The sequence below is a fragment of the Electrona antarctica genome, assembly GCF_951216825.1.
Source record: "Electrona antarctica genome assembly, chromosome: 9".
NCBI lineage: Eukaryota > Metazoa > Chordata > Actinopteri > Myctophiformes > Myctophidae > Electrona > Electrona antarctica.
In genome coordinates, this window is record NC_136790.1 from 458229 (window position 1) to 474586 (window position 16358).

Here is a 16358-nt window from a genome sequence, read left to right on the forward strand (position 1 = left end):
GTCTGGGCTAAAACCCATTCAATTGTGGCATACAGGTCTCTCTATATCTGCACGAACAGGTCTCTCTATATCTGCTAATTACTGATGGTCTGCACTCTGCCTTATTCAATTTTCACACACACACACACACACACACACACACACACACACACACACACACACACACACACACACACACACACACACACACACACACACACACACACACACACACACACACACACACACACACACACACACACACACACACACACACACACACACACACACACACACACACACACACACACTCCTCTCTCTCTCCCCGTCTCTCTAATTATTCAGGCTCATCTGCTGCTGCAGGTGCGTCTAGTTTGTGCCGGCGGATCCTGCCGGGAGCTGCCTATGAGGAGCTGCCTATGAGGAGCTGCCTATGAGGAGCTGCCTATGAGGAGCTGCCTATGAGGAGCTGCCTATGAGGAGCTGCCTATGAGGAGCTGCCTATGAGGAGCTGCCTATGCCATGGAAAGCATAGGTCTGTTCCAGGCTACTGATGTACAAGCTCACAGTGCGTAGATGTAGATTGGCTATTTTCACTATTTCAAATGTTTCAGAATATACAAATGCTTAAAACGATTAGGCATAACTTATGCCGCACAAGTTATAATGTGTCACGCAAGATATAGGGCCTTAAGCCTCAACCCCAGCCTTTGGAGGTGAGGTCAGGGGGTCTTTCCCCCCCCCTGACCGTCAGCACGGGAGCCTGTCTACAGGTACGTGTTGTGAGTCCCCTGTAGTGTACTTCGTGGCCATGCTCAGTTCCAACCGAGTGGTCAAGTCTGCGGCCGACACCACACAGTGAAGAAAGGCCTGCTCACGAACGACGATAAGACAGCCTACAGGAGCCTACAGCAGAACACCTCTACTTTCTCATGAAACTAAGGAAGGCTGGCATGGGTCCCAATGTCCTAAGAGCTTTCTACAGAGGTACTGTACCACCGAGAGCATCCTGACTGGCAATGCCAAGGGTTGTGTTTACAGAGAGAGTGAAAGAGAGAGGGAGGGGGGCAGAGAGAGAGATCGTGTGTAGTGTAGGAGAGAGAAGGGTAAAGATGACAAGTTAGATCGATGTGCTGCAGTCAGGGTCATGCACGAGTCAACAAGTTCAGTAAAGTATGTTGGAAAAGAAGTGTGTGTGTGTGTGTGTGTGTGTGTGTGTGTGTGTGTGTGTGTGTGTGTGTGTGTGTGTGTGTGTGTGTGTGTGTGAGTGTGTGCGTGCGTGCGTGCGTGCGTGCGTGCGTGCGTGCGTGCGTGCGTGCGTGCGTGCGTGCGTGCGTGTGTTAGGGGGCTTCTCTGTACCTGTGTGTAAACTAACTATACAGACCTCACTGAAGTACAGTACACTGCAATACGTTGAATTAAATGAACTACACAGAACTACGTTGAATTAAATGAACTACACAGAACTACATTGAATTAAATGAACTACACAGAACTACGTTGAATTAAATGAACTACACAGAACTACGTTGAATTGAATTAACTACACAGAACTACGTTGAATTAAATGAACTACACAGAACTACGTTGAATTAAATGAACTACACAGAACTACGTTGAATTAAATGAACTACACAGAACTACGTTGAATTAAATGAACTACAGTGAAGTGCGCGGAGACCAGACCCAAATGATTGGATATGTCCACTGGGATGCTTACATCGTTTGGAATGAGCAGCTCCTGAGATGTGGTCTGAGAGGTGGCATCTACTCCTCCTGAGAGAGAGAGAGGGGAGGGGGGGAGGGGGGGGGGGGGGTGGTAACATGGAAAGATTAGCACATTTAGAGCCAATACAGATTATAGAGTTCATCAAGATTTCTGAACAGAATGTTGGTGGCGCTCTAAAACACACTGTGGAACTCTCTCAGTACAACAGAGACTTAGCTTTTGTACTGAGACATGATTATTCATTGATTTTCTTTCTTTCTTTCTTTCTTTCTTTCTTTCTTTCTGTCTCCACAGAGAGAAAACACACACAGCTGACTAAATAAAGTGCCAGCCAGCTAGATGAAAAGTGCAGTGTGCCTGTGTGTGTATCTCAGTGCCTGTGTGTGTATCTCAGTGTCTGTGTGTGTATCTCAGTGCCTGTGTGTGTATCTCAGTGTCTGTGTGTGTATCTCAGTGTCTGTGTGTGTATCTCAGTGTCTGTGTGTGTATCTCAGTGTCTGTGTGTGTATCTCAGTGTCTGTGTGTGTATCTCAGTGCCTGTGTGTGTATCTCAGTGCCTGTGTGTGTATCTCAGTGCCTGTGTGTGTATCTCAGTGTCTGTGTGTGTATCTCAGTGCCTGTCTGTGTATCTCAGTGTCTGTGTGTGTATCTCAGTGTCTGTGTGTGTGTATCTCAGTGCCTGTGTGTGTATCTCAGTGCCTGTGTGTGTATCTCAGTGCCTGTGTGTGTATCTCAGTGCCTGTGTGTGTATCTCAGTGTCTGTGTGTGTATCTCAGTGTCTGTGTGTGTATCTCAGTGTCTGTGTGTGTATCTCAGTGTCTGTGTGTGTATCTCAGTGCCTGTGTGTGTATCTCAGTGTCTGTGTGTGTATCTCAGTGTCTGTGTGTGTATCTCAGTGTCTGTGTGTGTATCTCAGTGTCTGTGTGTGTATCTCAGTGTCTGTGTGTGTATCTCAGTGTCTGTGTGTGTATCTCAGTGTCTGTGTGTGTATCTCAGTGTCTGTGTGTGTATCTCAGTGCCTGTGTGTGTATCTCAGTGTCTGTGTGTGTATCTCAGTGCCTGTGTGTGTATCTCAGTGTCTGTGTGTGTATCTCAGTGTCTGTGTGTGTATCTCAGTGTCTGTGTGTGTATCTCAGTGCCTGTGTGTGTATCTCAGTGTCTGTGTGTGTATCTCAGTGTCTGTGTGTGTATCTCAGTGTCTGTGTGTGTATCTCAGTGTCTGTGTGTGTATCTCAGTGTCTGTGTGTGTATCTCAGTGCCTGTGTCAATGAACGAGTGAGTGTTCAGCTGTTTGTGTTTGTGTGTTTATGTGTTCATGAAATGCATCTGTGTGTATTTACAGTGTAAGATGGCAAGTGTTAGCCTGGCTCCAGCCCCTGAATCGCTAGCCACGCCCATTAAACAATATGTCACCAGACCTCATGTATATATGAGGTCTGGCAGCCTCGGTTCAATATGTCACCAGACCTCATGTATATATGAGGTCTGGCAGCCTCGGTTCAATATGTCACCAGACCTCATGTATATATGAGGTCTGGCAGCCTCGGTCCAGACCTCATGTATATATGAGGTATGGCAGCCTCGGTTCAAAATCTGATACCGCGGCTACGGCCAATCAGTGCCGTTTCAACTTGAACGTTGACCGTGTTTGTTGGGTTAGCAACCGGGTTAGCCACATTGACAATGATGACGTCATCTGCTTTTCTACTATCTTGATTGTTTGGGCAACGCCCATCCCAGAAACTGTTGCTGTGGGAAGGGCTTTCAGTCTGAATAATGAAGTGAAACTAAATGAAAATTGAGGTAAGTGTGTGTCTAAATATGAATCTGTTTTGTTTGTTTGTGCGTGCATGCGTGCGTGCGTGCGTGCGTGCGTGCGTGCGTGCGTGCGTGCGTGCGTGCGTGCGTGCGTGCGTGCGTGCGTCACTACCACTACTGATGAGTTTTCTACCTGGGGCATAATAGAATAGTCATCCATCCATAATAGAATAGTCATCCATCCATAGCCCCACAAGATAATGTGCTGTTCTGTTGGGCTGATAAATTAGATGACAAAGCTGTCATGGTTTAACAGTAGAATAGTGACATATGTTTAACAAAACACATGCCAGAAAAGCAAGCACAACTAGAAAAAGTGCCCCGAGGGGCACAGGTCTCCACCAGGGCAGGTCAGGTTGTGGCCTCCTGGTGGCGCTATAATAGGCTAATGTGAAAAGGGTGACATTTCTTCTTACGCCTTGGATGGCAATTGGATGATTTGAGGCATTCTGTTCCAAAAATGTGTTCTGCAAAAATCCACCTGTTGGTGGCGCTATAACAGGCCAATGTGAAAAGGGTGGGTTATATTCCTCAGCCTAGTAGGAAAGTCTGTGAAAGATTTCACGTAAATTGCACGCTGCGTTCATAATGTGAGGCTTTTGGTTCAAAACGGGCCAATCCTGCAAACAAGCCAATGTTAGCCAATTAGGATGGAATCTGAAAAATATCGGACAGATCCGTCTTGAACACATGACTATAGAAATAGTGTGTAACAATTTGTGGGATTTGGACAGAATCTGGAGGAGTAATATCAAAAAATGTGATTTTCAAAAGTCGGCCTCCTGGTGGCGCTATAACGGGCCGTTCTGGAAAATTTGGGGCAGAGGTTCATCGTTGGCATCCAGGGAGTGTGTGTGCAAAATATGGCATCGACCGGGTTAACGGTGCCGGAGATTAGCTGGTAACAGGCGGACGGACGGACACACGCACGGACTCATGCGTGCGTGAGAGATCAACAAGCAAATCCATCAGCAGATCTAGTCTATCTATCATCGTCAAACTGTTTTAGTTCGAGTGAAGCAGAGTTGCGTGAAAACAAAGTGACTTCAAAGTCATAGTGTGAGTTGAGTGACAATGACTTCAACAGATAAACACACTGACAGACTGTACTGGAAGACATGTCCGCACACACGCACGCACATGTGTGTCGTGTGTGTGTGTGTGTGTGTGTGTGTGTGTGTGTGTGTGTGTGTGTGTGTATGTGTGTGTGTGTGTGTGTGTGTGTGTGTGTGTGTGTGTGTGTGTGTGTGTGTTTGTGTACGTACCTTGTAGGACTGAGGCTGATTGGCCCATGGCGGCCAGGCCCTGTTGTTGCATTGACAACTGATGTAGCTTAGCCAACTTAACCAAGAGAGAGAGAGAGAGAGAGAGAGAGAGAGAATTATTGTGTTTGCATATTAAACATAAATAAATAGTTTGGAATCATTAAGGTTAAATTATAGTATTACACTGCATTATTGAATAATACATTGTGTTTATTCAAACAGCGAAGACTCATTGTACATAATACCTTATACTATATAGTAGATCCTTACATCCTGTAACACCAGACCACTACATCAATGTTCAGAATACTACAGTATATGTCAAGTTCTCACCTCTGAATGTGGAATGCCATATTGGCTCTGAACAGCATATGCCTAGGGAAAGAAAACAAGTCAAACTTGGTTAATTGCGAGTATATTGACAGTTTGATCTAATCACCAAATAGGTTAAAAATTTGACCATTAACAAATTCTGGGAGATCTCAGACAAGCTGTGTGAAAATCAGTATTTGAAACAACTTTGAACAGAGAAACGGCACTTTACATAAAGTACAAGCAAGTTCTACGTCCAAGTCTGACTCAAGAGACTTGTGTTGCATTGTAGGCAAATTCTGTAGCCTTTCTGTAACCTTCTTCTGACGTCTTTGCACTGTACCGTCTAATAATAAAGACTGCCTTTAAAAATGCATACCTCCACAAAACCAAAAGACAAGCAATTTTACGCTATTCTACCCTCTGTATGTAAAATGCATCTTAACACATTTACACCTCAGGCCTATTTTAAAAACGCCTTCTGAAAAACGTCTAATATTTATTACAAAATTACCAAAGATGTATGTTGCTATATACTGTACATAGCAACAACAAGGGCTTCCCGGATTGAAAGGTATTATGTTTTAGGGGATCCGAGTCTAATATTCTTTTCACGTAGAAACTTATATTAAACAGTTAAGCTCATGTCTTTCAGACATCTCAGACCCCACAGTTTGATGTTGTTAGGATTCCATTGTTTGTGTACATTTTATTTTGTATTCCTCCTTCACCATAAAGACAGGAATTGTTACACCAGGGAGATCTAAGTTTCGTGAGAACTTATCCTCGACAGAATGTGAACCCTATCACCTCTGTGTTATTGGCAGAATCGATGCCACTTTATATAAACATATTGATTCATATTGTGGAGATTGTGGTGGTCTTTGAGGGATTTTGAGGCCCTGCCCAAATCCCTAGTCAACTTCAAAGAGAATTAAATGAACAGTTCCGTAGACAGTGAGGCCACGAGATTGAGGAGAAGACTGTGTATGCGTGCACAGGATAAAGAGTGTGTGGGAGATAGTGGGCTCCATTTTTGTCTCATCTTTCTAAAGCCACTATTTGGGGTTTTAGGAGTGGGGAAAGGGTGTTCCCCCACTAAAGTTGGTATTTTGGTTACCTGTCTAAATCCCTTAAACACCTCCGTTACCCGTTATATTATGCATAGGTGTGGTTTGGGCGTTACAATAATTAAACCAATCACCAGTCCACGTGCCATTCCCTTAATAGATCCCTTATCCGTTGCCCGTTAGTGCTATATTGCTTCATAGCCTTACGTTCTATAGCCCATGGAAGAGTGTTGCTGACAACCCCCCCACTCGTCTTTTCATTGCGTCACAACTCGCTCAAATCTTGCTAATTTAAAAAAAAATCAAAGTACTATGTAAACTACGGCTTTCATTTGGTATACAGTATAGATCGAGCGTGTAGGCCGTCTCTACGAAACGGTATCAAGCGGAAAGGAAAGGTCGGTCAATTGGATTAAACGCCATTTGCTGCGTGGGATGCTATGGGATGATGAAACTGAACGAATGCGTGGAATCGCGAATAGTCTTTGACTATACAATTATAAACACAATGGACACCAGGAAGGCACTCACTTCTGCTGATTATAGGAAAATTACAAAGAGAATAAGGAGAGATGACGCATGCCTTACTCCAAGGACATCTCCATGCAGGCGCGCAGCCCGCGTCGCTCTACCAAACTAATTTGACACGGCTTACGGGTATAAGTTACGGCTGGTTTTAAACTCCACTGTCGCTTTCCCAAATGTGTGTGACCAAAATAGCAATTTAGGGGAAAGCGTGCCAGCACGCCCATGACCACACCTCTAGGCGCAAATACCGGTGTCGGCAAAAAATATATAGCGGGTGACGCTGGACGAAAATACCATTAAGGGACAGAGAAAGCTCCTATATTCGTAATTTTCGGGCAGCGGCTGAATTGCGGGCCGCGCTGCGGGTAAAGACGGAGGCAAAATTGGAGCCCAGTGTCTGTGGGCCTGCGCTTGTGTCCTGTGTTGCCATGTCCGCTTATTATAAGCGACTCTGGGCTTCTTTTTCAATAAAGTTCTGTGGAAATGTTGGTATTTGCGGATAGCAGTTTTTGGGGCTTGTTTCTAAAGTGTAGTTGCTCATTTGAGCTTGCTTCCAATATCTTAATTTATCATTTAAACCAGTGGTTCTCAGATATTTTCATGTTATAGACCCCCAAATAGACCTGATTTCCTGTTATCATGTTATAGACCCCCAAATGAATATGTACAGATCTACAAGCACACAACACTCGCAGCACTTTTAAGATATGTGTGAATTGAGACTTGCTGCAGTTTGCGGCACCACAGACCCTGTACCTCTGACTCCTGATGGTAATTCAAGCAAGGATACACAGTGCTCTGTGATCTGGAGATCATAAAACAGAGTCCGACAGCTGACAAGTAGAAGGCAACAAAGAGTTAGGAGCTCCCCTGCATACGATAATGAGTCAAGAGACAACCATCAACTGCATCAGCTAGAGAGCTCAAAGTCAAAGGCAATACTGTCTTGTTATCCTTGTTATGGTGTTGTGGACACTTCAACGACCCAAGCGTAATTCAGAAATATGAACCATTACTTAGTGTTTATCATATCGAAATAAACTTTTCAGGCACTCAGCTACCCTTCCCTTGCTATTCTTTGAGACACACATACATACAGGTACAGGTTCAGCGTGTGGTCAAATCCGCAAATACTTTGTAGGGTCAAATAACCAAGATATCACCATTGCAATTCTCCAGCATCAGTACATTAGCCCCAAATATTTGTTTTTCGAGAGTGACGTCTCTGTAGCTGAAAGAATATCTTATTGAACTTTGCTGTGTGAGAACAGTATGGTCTCATTGTATCCTTTGTTCTGCAGATATTCCAGTAGTTATTCATGATGAGGGAGGTATTGAACATACTGTACCAGCATAAAACAGTGCATTCAGGCTGAACGATAATGAGTTAATTATTAATAAATAGCACTTCTAAATATTCATTAGTGACTTAATATAGCTGGAGAATTGACAATGGAAAGGTACTAGAGACGTAACACTAACAGAGTTGGCAAATTCTAGGTTGAGGGTTTGCTAGGGGGTGCATTTATATACAGTAGACAGTAGTATAACATATTATATACTACAGTATCTAAAGCTACTGTTGGGCAGAAACCATGTATCTCCATATTCATCTTTGTAGGTTTTTTTTTGTGTAAACTAATGCCATACTTTGTCGTACAAGCATGTCGTTCAAAAGTAGGGAAAATAGCCGGAGTGAAATTGGGGAGCTGTCTGCCTAGTCAAGTCCCCTAATATGCAGAAGTGTTTTGAAATACTGTATGTCAATATCAAACTAATTGGAACAAGTTACTTAGTACATCTGTTCAATCACAGTTCAATCACAGTTCAATCACTCAACTGTGTGTACACTATAATGTTCTAGAAGCAAATGTTTATTGTATTTATTTGAGACCATACTGAAGAGCATGAAACAATAAACATAGGTTTTGACAGCACCCAAATTTCACCATCTCATCGGATCTATCTCAGATCTACAACAACAAATATCGGCAACAGTAATAAAAGAAAAGAAAAAGGGAAATGGATCAGTCAAAGCCTACTTTTTCCCACTCTCGCTGTGCCCATCTCCTCCTATTACCTCCTTCGATATCCTACCTCTTTACTGTCATCATTATACGTCCCTTGCTCTCCACAGATGCTAGGTTTGATATCTACCGGCTATCCTGGTCACTTTATCGCACTGAATTAACGGAACTTTCTTGGCACTTCTATTTACTGACTATAGAGTTCATGGCCCTCATTTATCAATTGAGTGTAAAATCTGCCCCAAATTCGAGTGTAGGTTTTGTAGAACACTCACGTCGCCACGGCATTTATAAAGTGATGGCAAACAGCTGATCCTTCCTTCATTTCATTCCTAGCAGTGATAAATGTGACGGCTGAAATTAATCTGGCACGCCCTATGAAATCAAGCCTCGCCCTCGTTTTTGCGACATGCACAACTGCAATACGACCAAACAACGCATGGAAACCATAGTTACATAAAAACATTTCCCCCGCTTGCCTCGCTGCCCGCCTCACCCCCACCCCCCCCCCTCTCATACACAAACACACTCACACAGACGCACTCACGCACACGCAACTTCCAAGCCCAACTGGTGTGTTGTATCTTACATAAATAAAGAACGAACACCCGCATGAATTAAATAAAGCTAATTAATGAATTAAATAAAGCCTACCCTGTCTGTTTCCCTCTCACCTCGCTTGCCTTGCTGTCATGTCCACGCATGCACACACCTCAAGGCTACATGACACATCGCATCGCCATGAATGGAATACGTTTGTAGGCTAGGCCTATATTAATTTTACCCATTCGTGCGCAGTGCACGGCGAAGGCACTGCTGTGATAAGTGCTGTGGGTGAGTGATGCCTGCATGAGAGATAGGCTACCATGTCGTCAAGGCAGTCATAATCAACGTTTATGGAGTGATTTGATCATTGATGAACGAATCATAAACATATGGATGAAGGCTTGCATGTGTGCTGGTATGTGCTGGCGACGCACGCCACGGTCCCGTCCTCCCGACTCCCGAAAATGATCTTGCTTTTATCTGAACTGTCAAAGCACTTATTTAAATTGTGAATGATTAAGCCCCTTACGCCTATAGCCTACAAATGCAAATAGGCAAGCTGTATGCTTGTCGTTGTCACTTGGAAATAAAGGCGTGCAGTCCATTTATGCCTAATATTTTTGTTATAATATCACAGTGATTATATAGGCATCTGATGTCACGCTCATGCGCTCCCAAATCATCTCACTAGTGCGCTCGCATATATATGTTTAACAAGGCCAGTAAAGCACTGTTTGATTAAGCACAAACTAATACATTGTAAACATGTTATAGTGTTTTTAATTGCGCGATTTTAATTGTGCGATTTTAATTGCTTGTAAAGTTGGAAATCTCTATATATACATACAGTTTTATATTAACATTTTAGGAGTGAATACATGCTTAGATGCCTGTGACAGCATGTCAGCAGTTCAGACAATGCTGCTCCGCTTTTCTACGAGAGAAAAACAGCTGAGGACAAAGCCTACGACAGCTCCCGACCTGACGTGATTTTTGTCCTGGCTCACGCTCAAGGTTTTGCGGAAATGGTAAATGCCGAACATTTCGGTAATTCCGGCGTGCACCCATATTTTGGCGTACGCCGAGTTGATAAATGAGGGCCCATGACTCCGATCTTTGCACTTTGCAAGGCACTCTGGATAAAAGGCTGCTCAATGTCTACATTGTAATTGTAAGTTGTGAACACACAGGCTAACACCACAATATGCCAGTTTAAATCCAATGTGTTTACACAAGACTTACAAATGTAGGTCTCCAAAGACAAATTTGAAAGGCCAGACCAATAATTGTGAGCATGATCTGACCTCCTCTGTGATGATGTACTGCTTGTACCAGGATCATTAATCACACTGTCCCCAAACAGCGCAGGCAATTCAGGTGAGAGATCAATAAAGGACACATCTGCTTGCACCACTGAATTTCAGAGTGCAGGTGCTATATGAAAAAAAAGGAAGCACACACGCACACATACACGACACGGCACGGCTAAATAAGGAAGTAGGTAGATGAGTGAATCAATATGATCACATGGAAACACGATGTGATACGATTCTTTTAAAAGGCATAATCTGAGTAGTCTGATAAGCAGGTGAAGTTAGAAATATGCTTGTTGTGTACTGTAGTATTTGTCAAACAAAGTCAGAGGGAGAACAGTGCCTGCCTCTTAGTTCAGTCCCCTAGCATCACTAGTTCAGTCCCCTAGCATCACTAGTTCAGTCCCCTAGCATCACTAGTTCAGTCCCCTAGCATCACTAGTTCAGTCCCCTAGCATCACTAGTTCAGTCCCCTAGCATCACTAGTTCAGTCCCCTAGCATCACTAGTTCAGTCCCCTGGCATCACTAGTTCAGTCCCCTGGCATCACTAGTTCAGTCCCCTGGCATCACTAGTTCAGTCCCCTAGCATCACTAGTTCAGTCCCCTAGCATCACTAGTTCAGTCCCCTAGCATCACTAGTTCAGTCCCCTAGCATCACTAGTTCAGTCCCCTAGCATAGTTCAGTCCCCTAGCATCACTAGTTCAGTCCCCTAGCATCACTAGTTCAGTCCCCTAGCATCACTAGTTCAGTCCCCTAGCATCACTAGTTCAGTCCCCTAGCATCACTAGTTCAGTCCCCTAGCATCACTAGTTCAGGCCCCTAGCATCACTAGTTCAGGCCCCTAGCATCACTAGTTCAGTCCCCTGGCATCACTAGTTCAGTCCCCTAGCATCACTAGTTCAGTCCCCTAGCATCACTAGTTCAGTCCCCTAGCATCACTAGTTCAGTCCCCTAGCATCACTAGTTCAGTCCCCTAGCATCACTAGTTCAGTCCCCTAGCATCACTAGTTCAGTCCCCTGGCATCACTAGTTCAGTCCCCTAGCATCACTAGTTCAGTCCCCTAGCATCACTAGTTCAGTCCCCTAGCATCACTAGTTCAGTCCCCTAGCATCACTAGTTCAGTCCCCTGGCATCACTAGTTCAGTCCCCTAGCATCACTAGTTCAGTCCCCTGGCATCACTAGTTCAGTCCCCTAGCATCACTAGTTCAGTCCCCTAGCATAGTTCAGTCCCCTAGCATCACTAGTTCAGTCCCCTAGCATCACTAGTTCAGTCCCCTAGCATCACTAGTTCAGTCCCCTAGCATCACTAGTTCAGTCCCCTAGCATCACTAGTTCAGTCCCCTAGCATCACTAGTTCAGTCCCCTAGCATCACTAGTTCAGTCCCCTAGCATCACTAGTTCAGTCCCCTAGCATCACTAGTTCAGTCCCCTGGCATCACTAGTTCAGTCCCCTAGCATCACTAGTTCAGTCCCCTAGCATCACTAGTTCAGTCCCCTAGCATCACTAGTTCAGTCCCCTAGCATCACTAGTTCAGGCCCCTAGCATCACTAGTTCAGTCCCCTGGCATCACTAGTTCAGTCCCCTAGCATCACTAGTTCAGTCCCCTAGCATCACTAGTTCAGTCCCCTAGCATCACTAGTTCAGTCCCCTAGCATCACTAGTTCAGTCCCCTAGCATCACTAGTTCAGTCCCCTAGCATCACTAGTTCAGTCCCCTAGCATCACTAGTTCAGTCCCCTGGCATCACTAGTTCAGTCCCCTAGCATCACTAGTTCAGTCCCCTAGCATCACTAGTTCAGTCCCCTAGCATCACTAGTTCAGTCCCCTAGCATCACTAGTTCAGTCCCCTAGCATCACTAGTTCAGTCCCCTAGCATCACTAGTTCAGTCCCCTAGCATCACTAGTTCAGTCCCCTAGCATCACTAGTTCAGTCCCCTAGCATCACTAGTTCAGTCCCCTAGCATCACTAGTTCAGTCCCCTAGCATCACTAGTTCAGTCCCCTGGCATCACTAGTTCAGTCCCCTAGCATCACTAGTTCAGTCCCCTAGCATCACTAGTTCAGTCCCCTAGCATCACTAGTTCAGTCCCCTGGCATCACTAGTTCAGTCCCCTAGCATCACTAGTTCAGTCCCCTAGCATCACTAGTTCAGTCCCCTAGCATCACTAGTTCAGTCCCCTAGCATCACTAGTTCAGTCCCCTAGCATCACTAGTTCAGTCCCCTAGCATCACTAGTTCAGTCCCCTAGCATCACTAGTTCAGTCCCCTAGCATCACTAGTTCAGTCCCCTAGCATCACTAGTTCAGTCCCCTGGCATCACTAGTTCAGTCCCCTAGCATCACTAGTTCAGTCCCCTAGCATCACTAGTTCAGTCCCCTGGCATCACTAGTTCAGTCCCCTAGCATCACTAGTTCAGTCCCCTAGCATCACTAGTTCAGTCCCCTAGCATCACTAGTTCAGTCCCCTAGCATCACTAGTTCAGTCCCCTGGCATCACTAGTTCAGTCCCCTAGCATCACTAGTTCAGTCCCCTGGCATCACTAGTTCAGTCCCCTAGCATAGTTCAGTCCCCTAGCATCACTAGTTCAGTCCCCTAGCATCACTAGTTCAGTCCCCTAGCATCACTAGTTCAGTCCCCTAGCATCACTAGTTCAGTCCCCTAGCATCACTAGTTCAGTCCCCTAGCATCACTAGTTCAGTCCCCTAGCATCACTAGTTCAGTCCCCTAGCATCACTAGTTCAGTCCCCTAGCATCACTAGTTCAGTCCCCTAGCATCACTAGTTCAGTCCCCTAGCATCACTAGTTCAGTCCCCTAGCATCACTAGTTCAGTCCCCTAGCATCACTAGTTCAGTCCCCTGGCATCACTAGTTCAGTCCCCTAGCATCACTAGTTCAGTCCCCTAGCATCACTAGTTCAGTCCCCTAGCATCACTAGTTCAGTCCCCTGGCATCACTAGTTCAGTCCCCTAGCATCACTAGTTCAGTCCCCTGGCATCACTAGTTCAGTCCCCTAGCATAGTTCAGTCCCCTAGCATCACTAGTTCAGTCCCCTAGCATCACTAGTTCAGTCCCCTAGCATCACTAGTTCAGTCCCCTAGCATCACTAGTTCAGTCCCCTAGCATCACTAGTTCAGTCCCCTAGCATCACTAGTTCAGTCCCCTAGCATCACTAGTTCAGTCCCCTAGCATCACTAGTTCAGTCCCCTAGCATAGTTCAGTCCCCTAGCATCACTAGTTCAGTCCCCTAGCATCACTAGTTCAGTCCCCTAGCATCACTAGTTCAGTCCCCTGGCATCACTAGTTCAGTCCCCTAGCATCACTAGTTCAGTCCCCTAGCATCACTAGTTCAGTCCCCTAGCATCACTAGTTCAGTCCCCTAGCATCACTAGTTCAGTCCCCTAGCATCACTAGTTCAGTCCCCTGGCATCACTAGTTCAGTCCCCTGGCATCACTAGTTCAGTCCCCTGGCATCACTAGTTCAGTCCCCTGGCATCACTAGTTCAGTCCCCTAGCATCACTAGTTCAGTCCCCTAGCATCACTAGTTCAGTCCCCTAGCATCACTAGTTCAGTCCCCTAGCATCACTAGTTCAGTCCCCTAGCATCACTAGTTCAGTCCCCTGGCATCACTAGTTCAGTCCCCTAGCATCACTAGTTCAGTCCCCTAGCATCACTAGTTCAGTCCCCTAGCATCACTAGTTCAGTCCCCTAGCATCACTAGTTCAGTCCCCTAGCATCACTAGTTCAGTCCCCTAGCATCACTAGTTCAGTCCCCTGGCATCACTAGTTCAGTCCCCTAGCATCACTAGTTCAGTCCCCTAGCATCACTAGTTCAGTCCCCTAGCATCACTAGTTCAGTCCCCTGGCATCACTAGTTCAGTCCCCTAGCATCACTAGTTCAGTCCCCTGGCATCACTAGTTCAGTCCCCTAGCATAGTTCAGTCCCCTAGCATCACTAGTTCAGTCCCCTAGCATCACTAGTTCAGTCCCCTAGCATCACTAGTTCAGTCCCCTAGCATCACTAGTTCAGTCCCCTAGCATCACTAGTTCAGTCCCCTAGCATCACTAGTTCAGTCCCCTAGCATCACTAGTTCAGTCCCCTAGCATCACTAGTTCAGTCCCCTAGCATCACTAGTTCAGTCCCCTAGCATCACTAGTTCAGTCCCCTGGCATCACTAGTTCAGTCCCCTGGCATCACTAGTTCAGTCCCCTGGCATCACTAGTTCAGTCCCCTGGCATCACTAGTTCAGTCCCCTGGCATCACTAGTTCAGTCCCCTAGCATCACTAGTTCAGTCCCCTAGCATCACTAGTTCAGTCCCCTAGCATCACTAGTTCAGTCCCCTAGCATCACTAGTTCAGTCCCCTAGCATCACTAGTTCAGTCCCCTAGCATCACTAGTTCAGTCCCCTAGCATCACTAGTTCAGTCCCCTAGCATCACTAGTTCAGTCCCCTAGCATCACTAGTTCAGTCCCCTGGCATCACTAGTTCAGTCCCCTAGCATCACTAGTTCAGTCCCCTGGCATCACTAGTTCAGTCCCCTGGCATCACTAGTTCAGTCCCCTAGCATCACTAGTTCAGTCCCCTAGCATCACTAGTTCAGTCCCCTAGCATCACTAGTTCAGTCCCCTAGCATCACTAGTTCAGTCCCCTGGCATCACTAGTTCAGTCCCCTAGCATCACTAGTTCAGGCCCCTAGCATCACTAGTTCAGTCCCCTGGCATCACTAGTTCAGTCCCCTAGCATCACTAGTTCAGTCCCCTAGCATAGTTCAGTCCCCTAGCATCACTAGTTCAGTCCCCTAGCATCACTAGTTCAGTCCCCTAGCATCACTAGTTCAGTCCCCTAGCATCACTAGTTCAGTCCCCTAGCATCACTAGTTCAGTCCCCTAGCATCACTAGTTCAGTCCCCTAGCATCACTAGTTCAGTCCCCTAGCATCACTAGTTCAGTCCCCTAGCATCACTAGTTCAGGCCCCTAGCATCACTAGTTCAGTCCCCTGGCATCACTAGTTCAGTCCCCTAGCATCACTAGTTCAGTCCCCTGGCATCACTAGTTCAGTCCCCTAGCATAGTTCAGTCCCCTAGCATCACTAGTTCAGTCCCCTAGCATCACTAGTTCAGTCCCCTAGCATCACTAGTTCAGTCCCCTAGCATCACTAGTTCAGTCCCCTAGCATCACTAGTTCAGTCCCCTGGCATCACTAGTTCAGTCCCCTAGCATCACTAGTTCAGTCCCCTAGCATCACTAGTTCAGTCCCCTAGCATCACTAGTTCAGTCCCCTAGCATCACTAGTTCAGTCCCCTAGCATCACTAGTTCAGTCCCCTAGCATCACTAGTTCAGTCCCCTGGCATCACTAGTTCAGTCCCCTGGCATCACTAGTTCAGTCCCCTGGCATCACTAGTTCAGTCCCCTGGCATCACTAGTTCAGTCCCCTAGCATCACTAGTTCAGTCCCCTAGCATCACTAGTTCAGTCCCCTAGCATCACTAGTTCAGTCCCCTAGCATCACTAGTTCAGTCCCCTAGCATCACTAGTTCAGTCCCCTAGCATCACTAGTTCAGTCCCCTAGCATCACTAGTTCAGTCCCCTAGCATCACTAGTTCAGTCCCCTAGCATCACTAGTTCAGTCCCCTAGCATCACTAGTTCAGTCCCCTAGCATCACTAGTTCAGTCCCCTAGCATCACTAGTTCAGTCCCCTAGCATCACTAGTTCAGTCCCCTAGCATCACTAGTTCAGTCCCCTAGCATCACTAGTTCAGTCCCCTAGCA

At 46.0% G+C, this 16358-nt stretch overlaps 1 protein-coding gene across 1 annotated transcript in view; it reads right to left on the reverse strand.

Moving 5' to 3' along the window:
- Window positions 1-16358, reverse strand: part of LOC306929268 (poly(rC)-binding protein 4-like) — a gene marked incomplete at its 5' end in the record, with an annotated part of 82462 nt that overhangs the window by 37499 nt on the left and 28605 nt on the right. The window contains 3 exons of the mRNA XM_079509710.1: window positions 1700-1755; window positions 4792-4867; window positions 5125-5166. Coding sequence (XP_079365836.1) covers window positions 1700-1755; window positions 4792-4867; window positions 5125-5166 — 174 coding nt within the window. The remainder of the gene's footprint in view (window positions 1-1699; window positions 1756-4791; window positions 4868-5124; window positions 5167-16358) is intronic.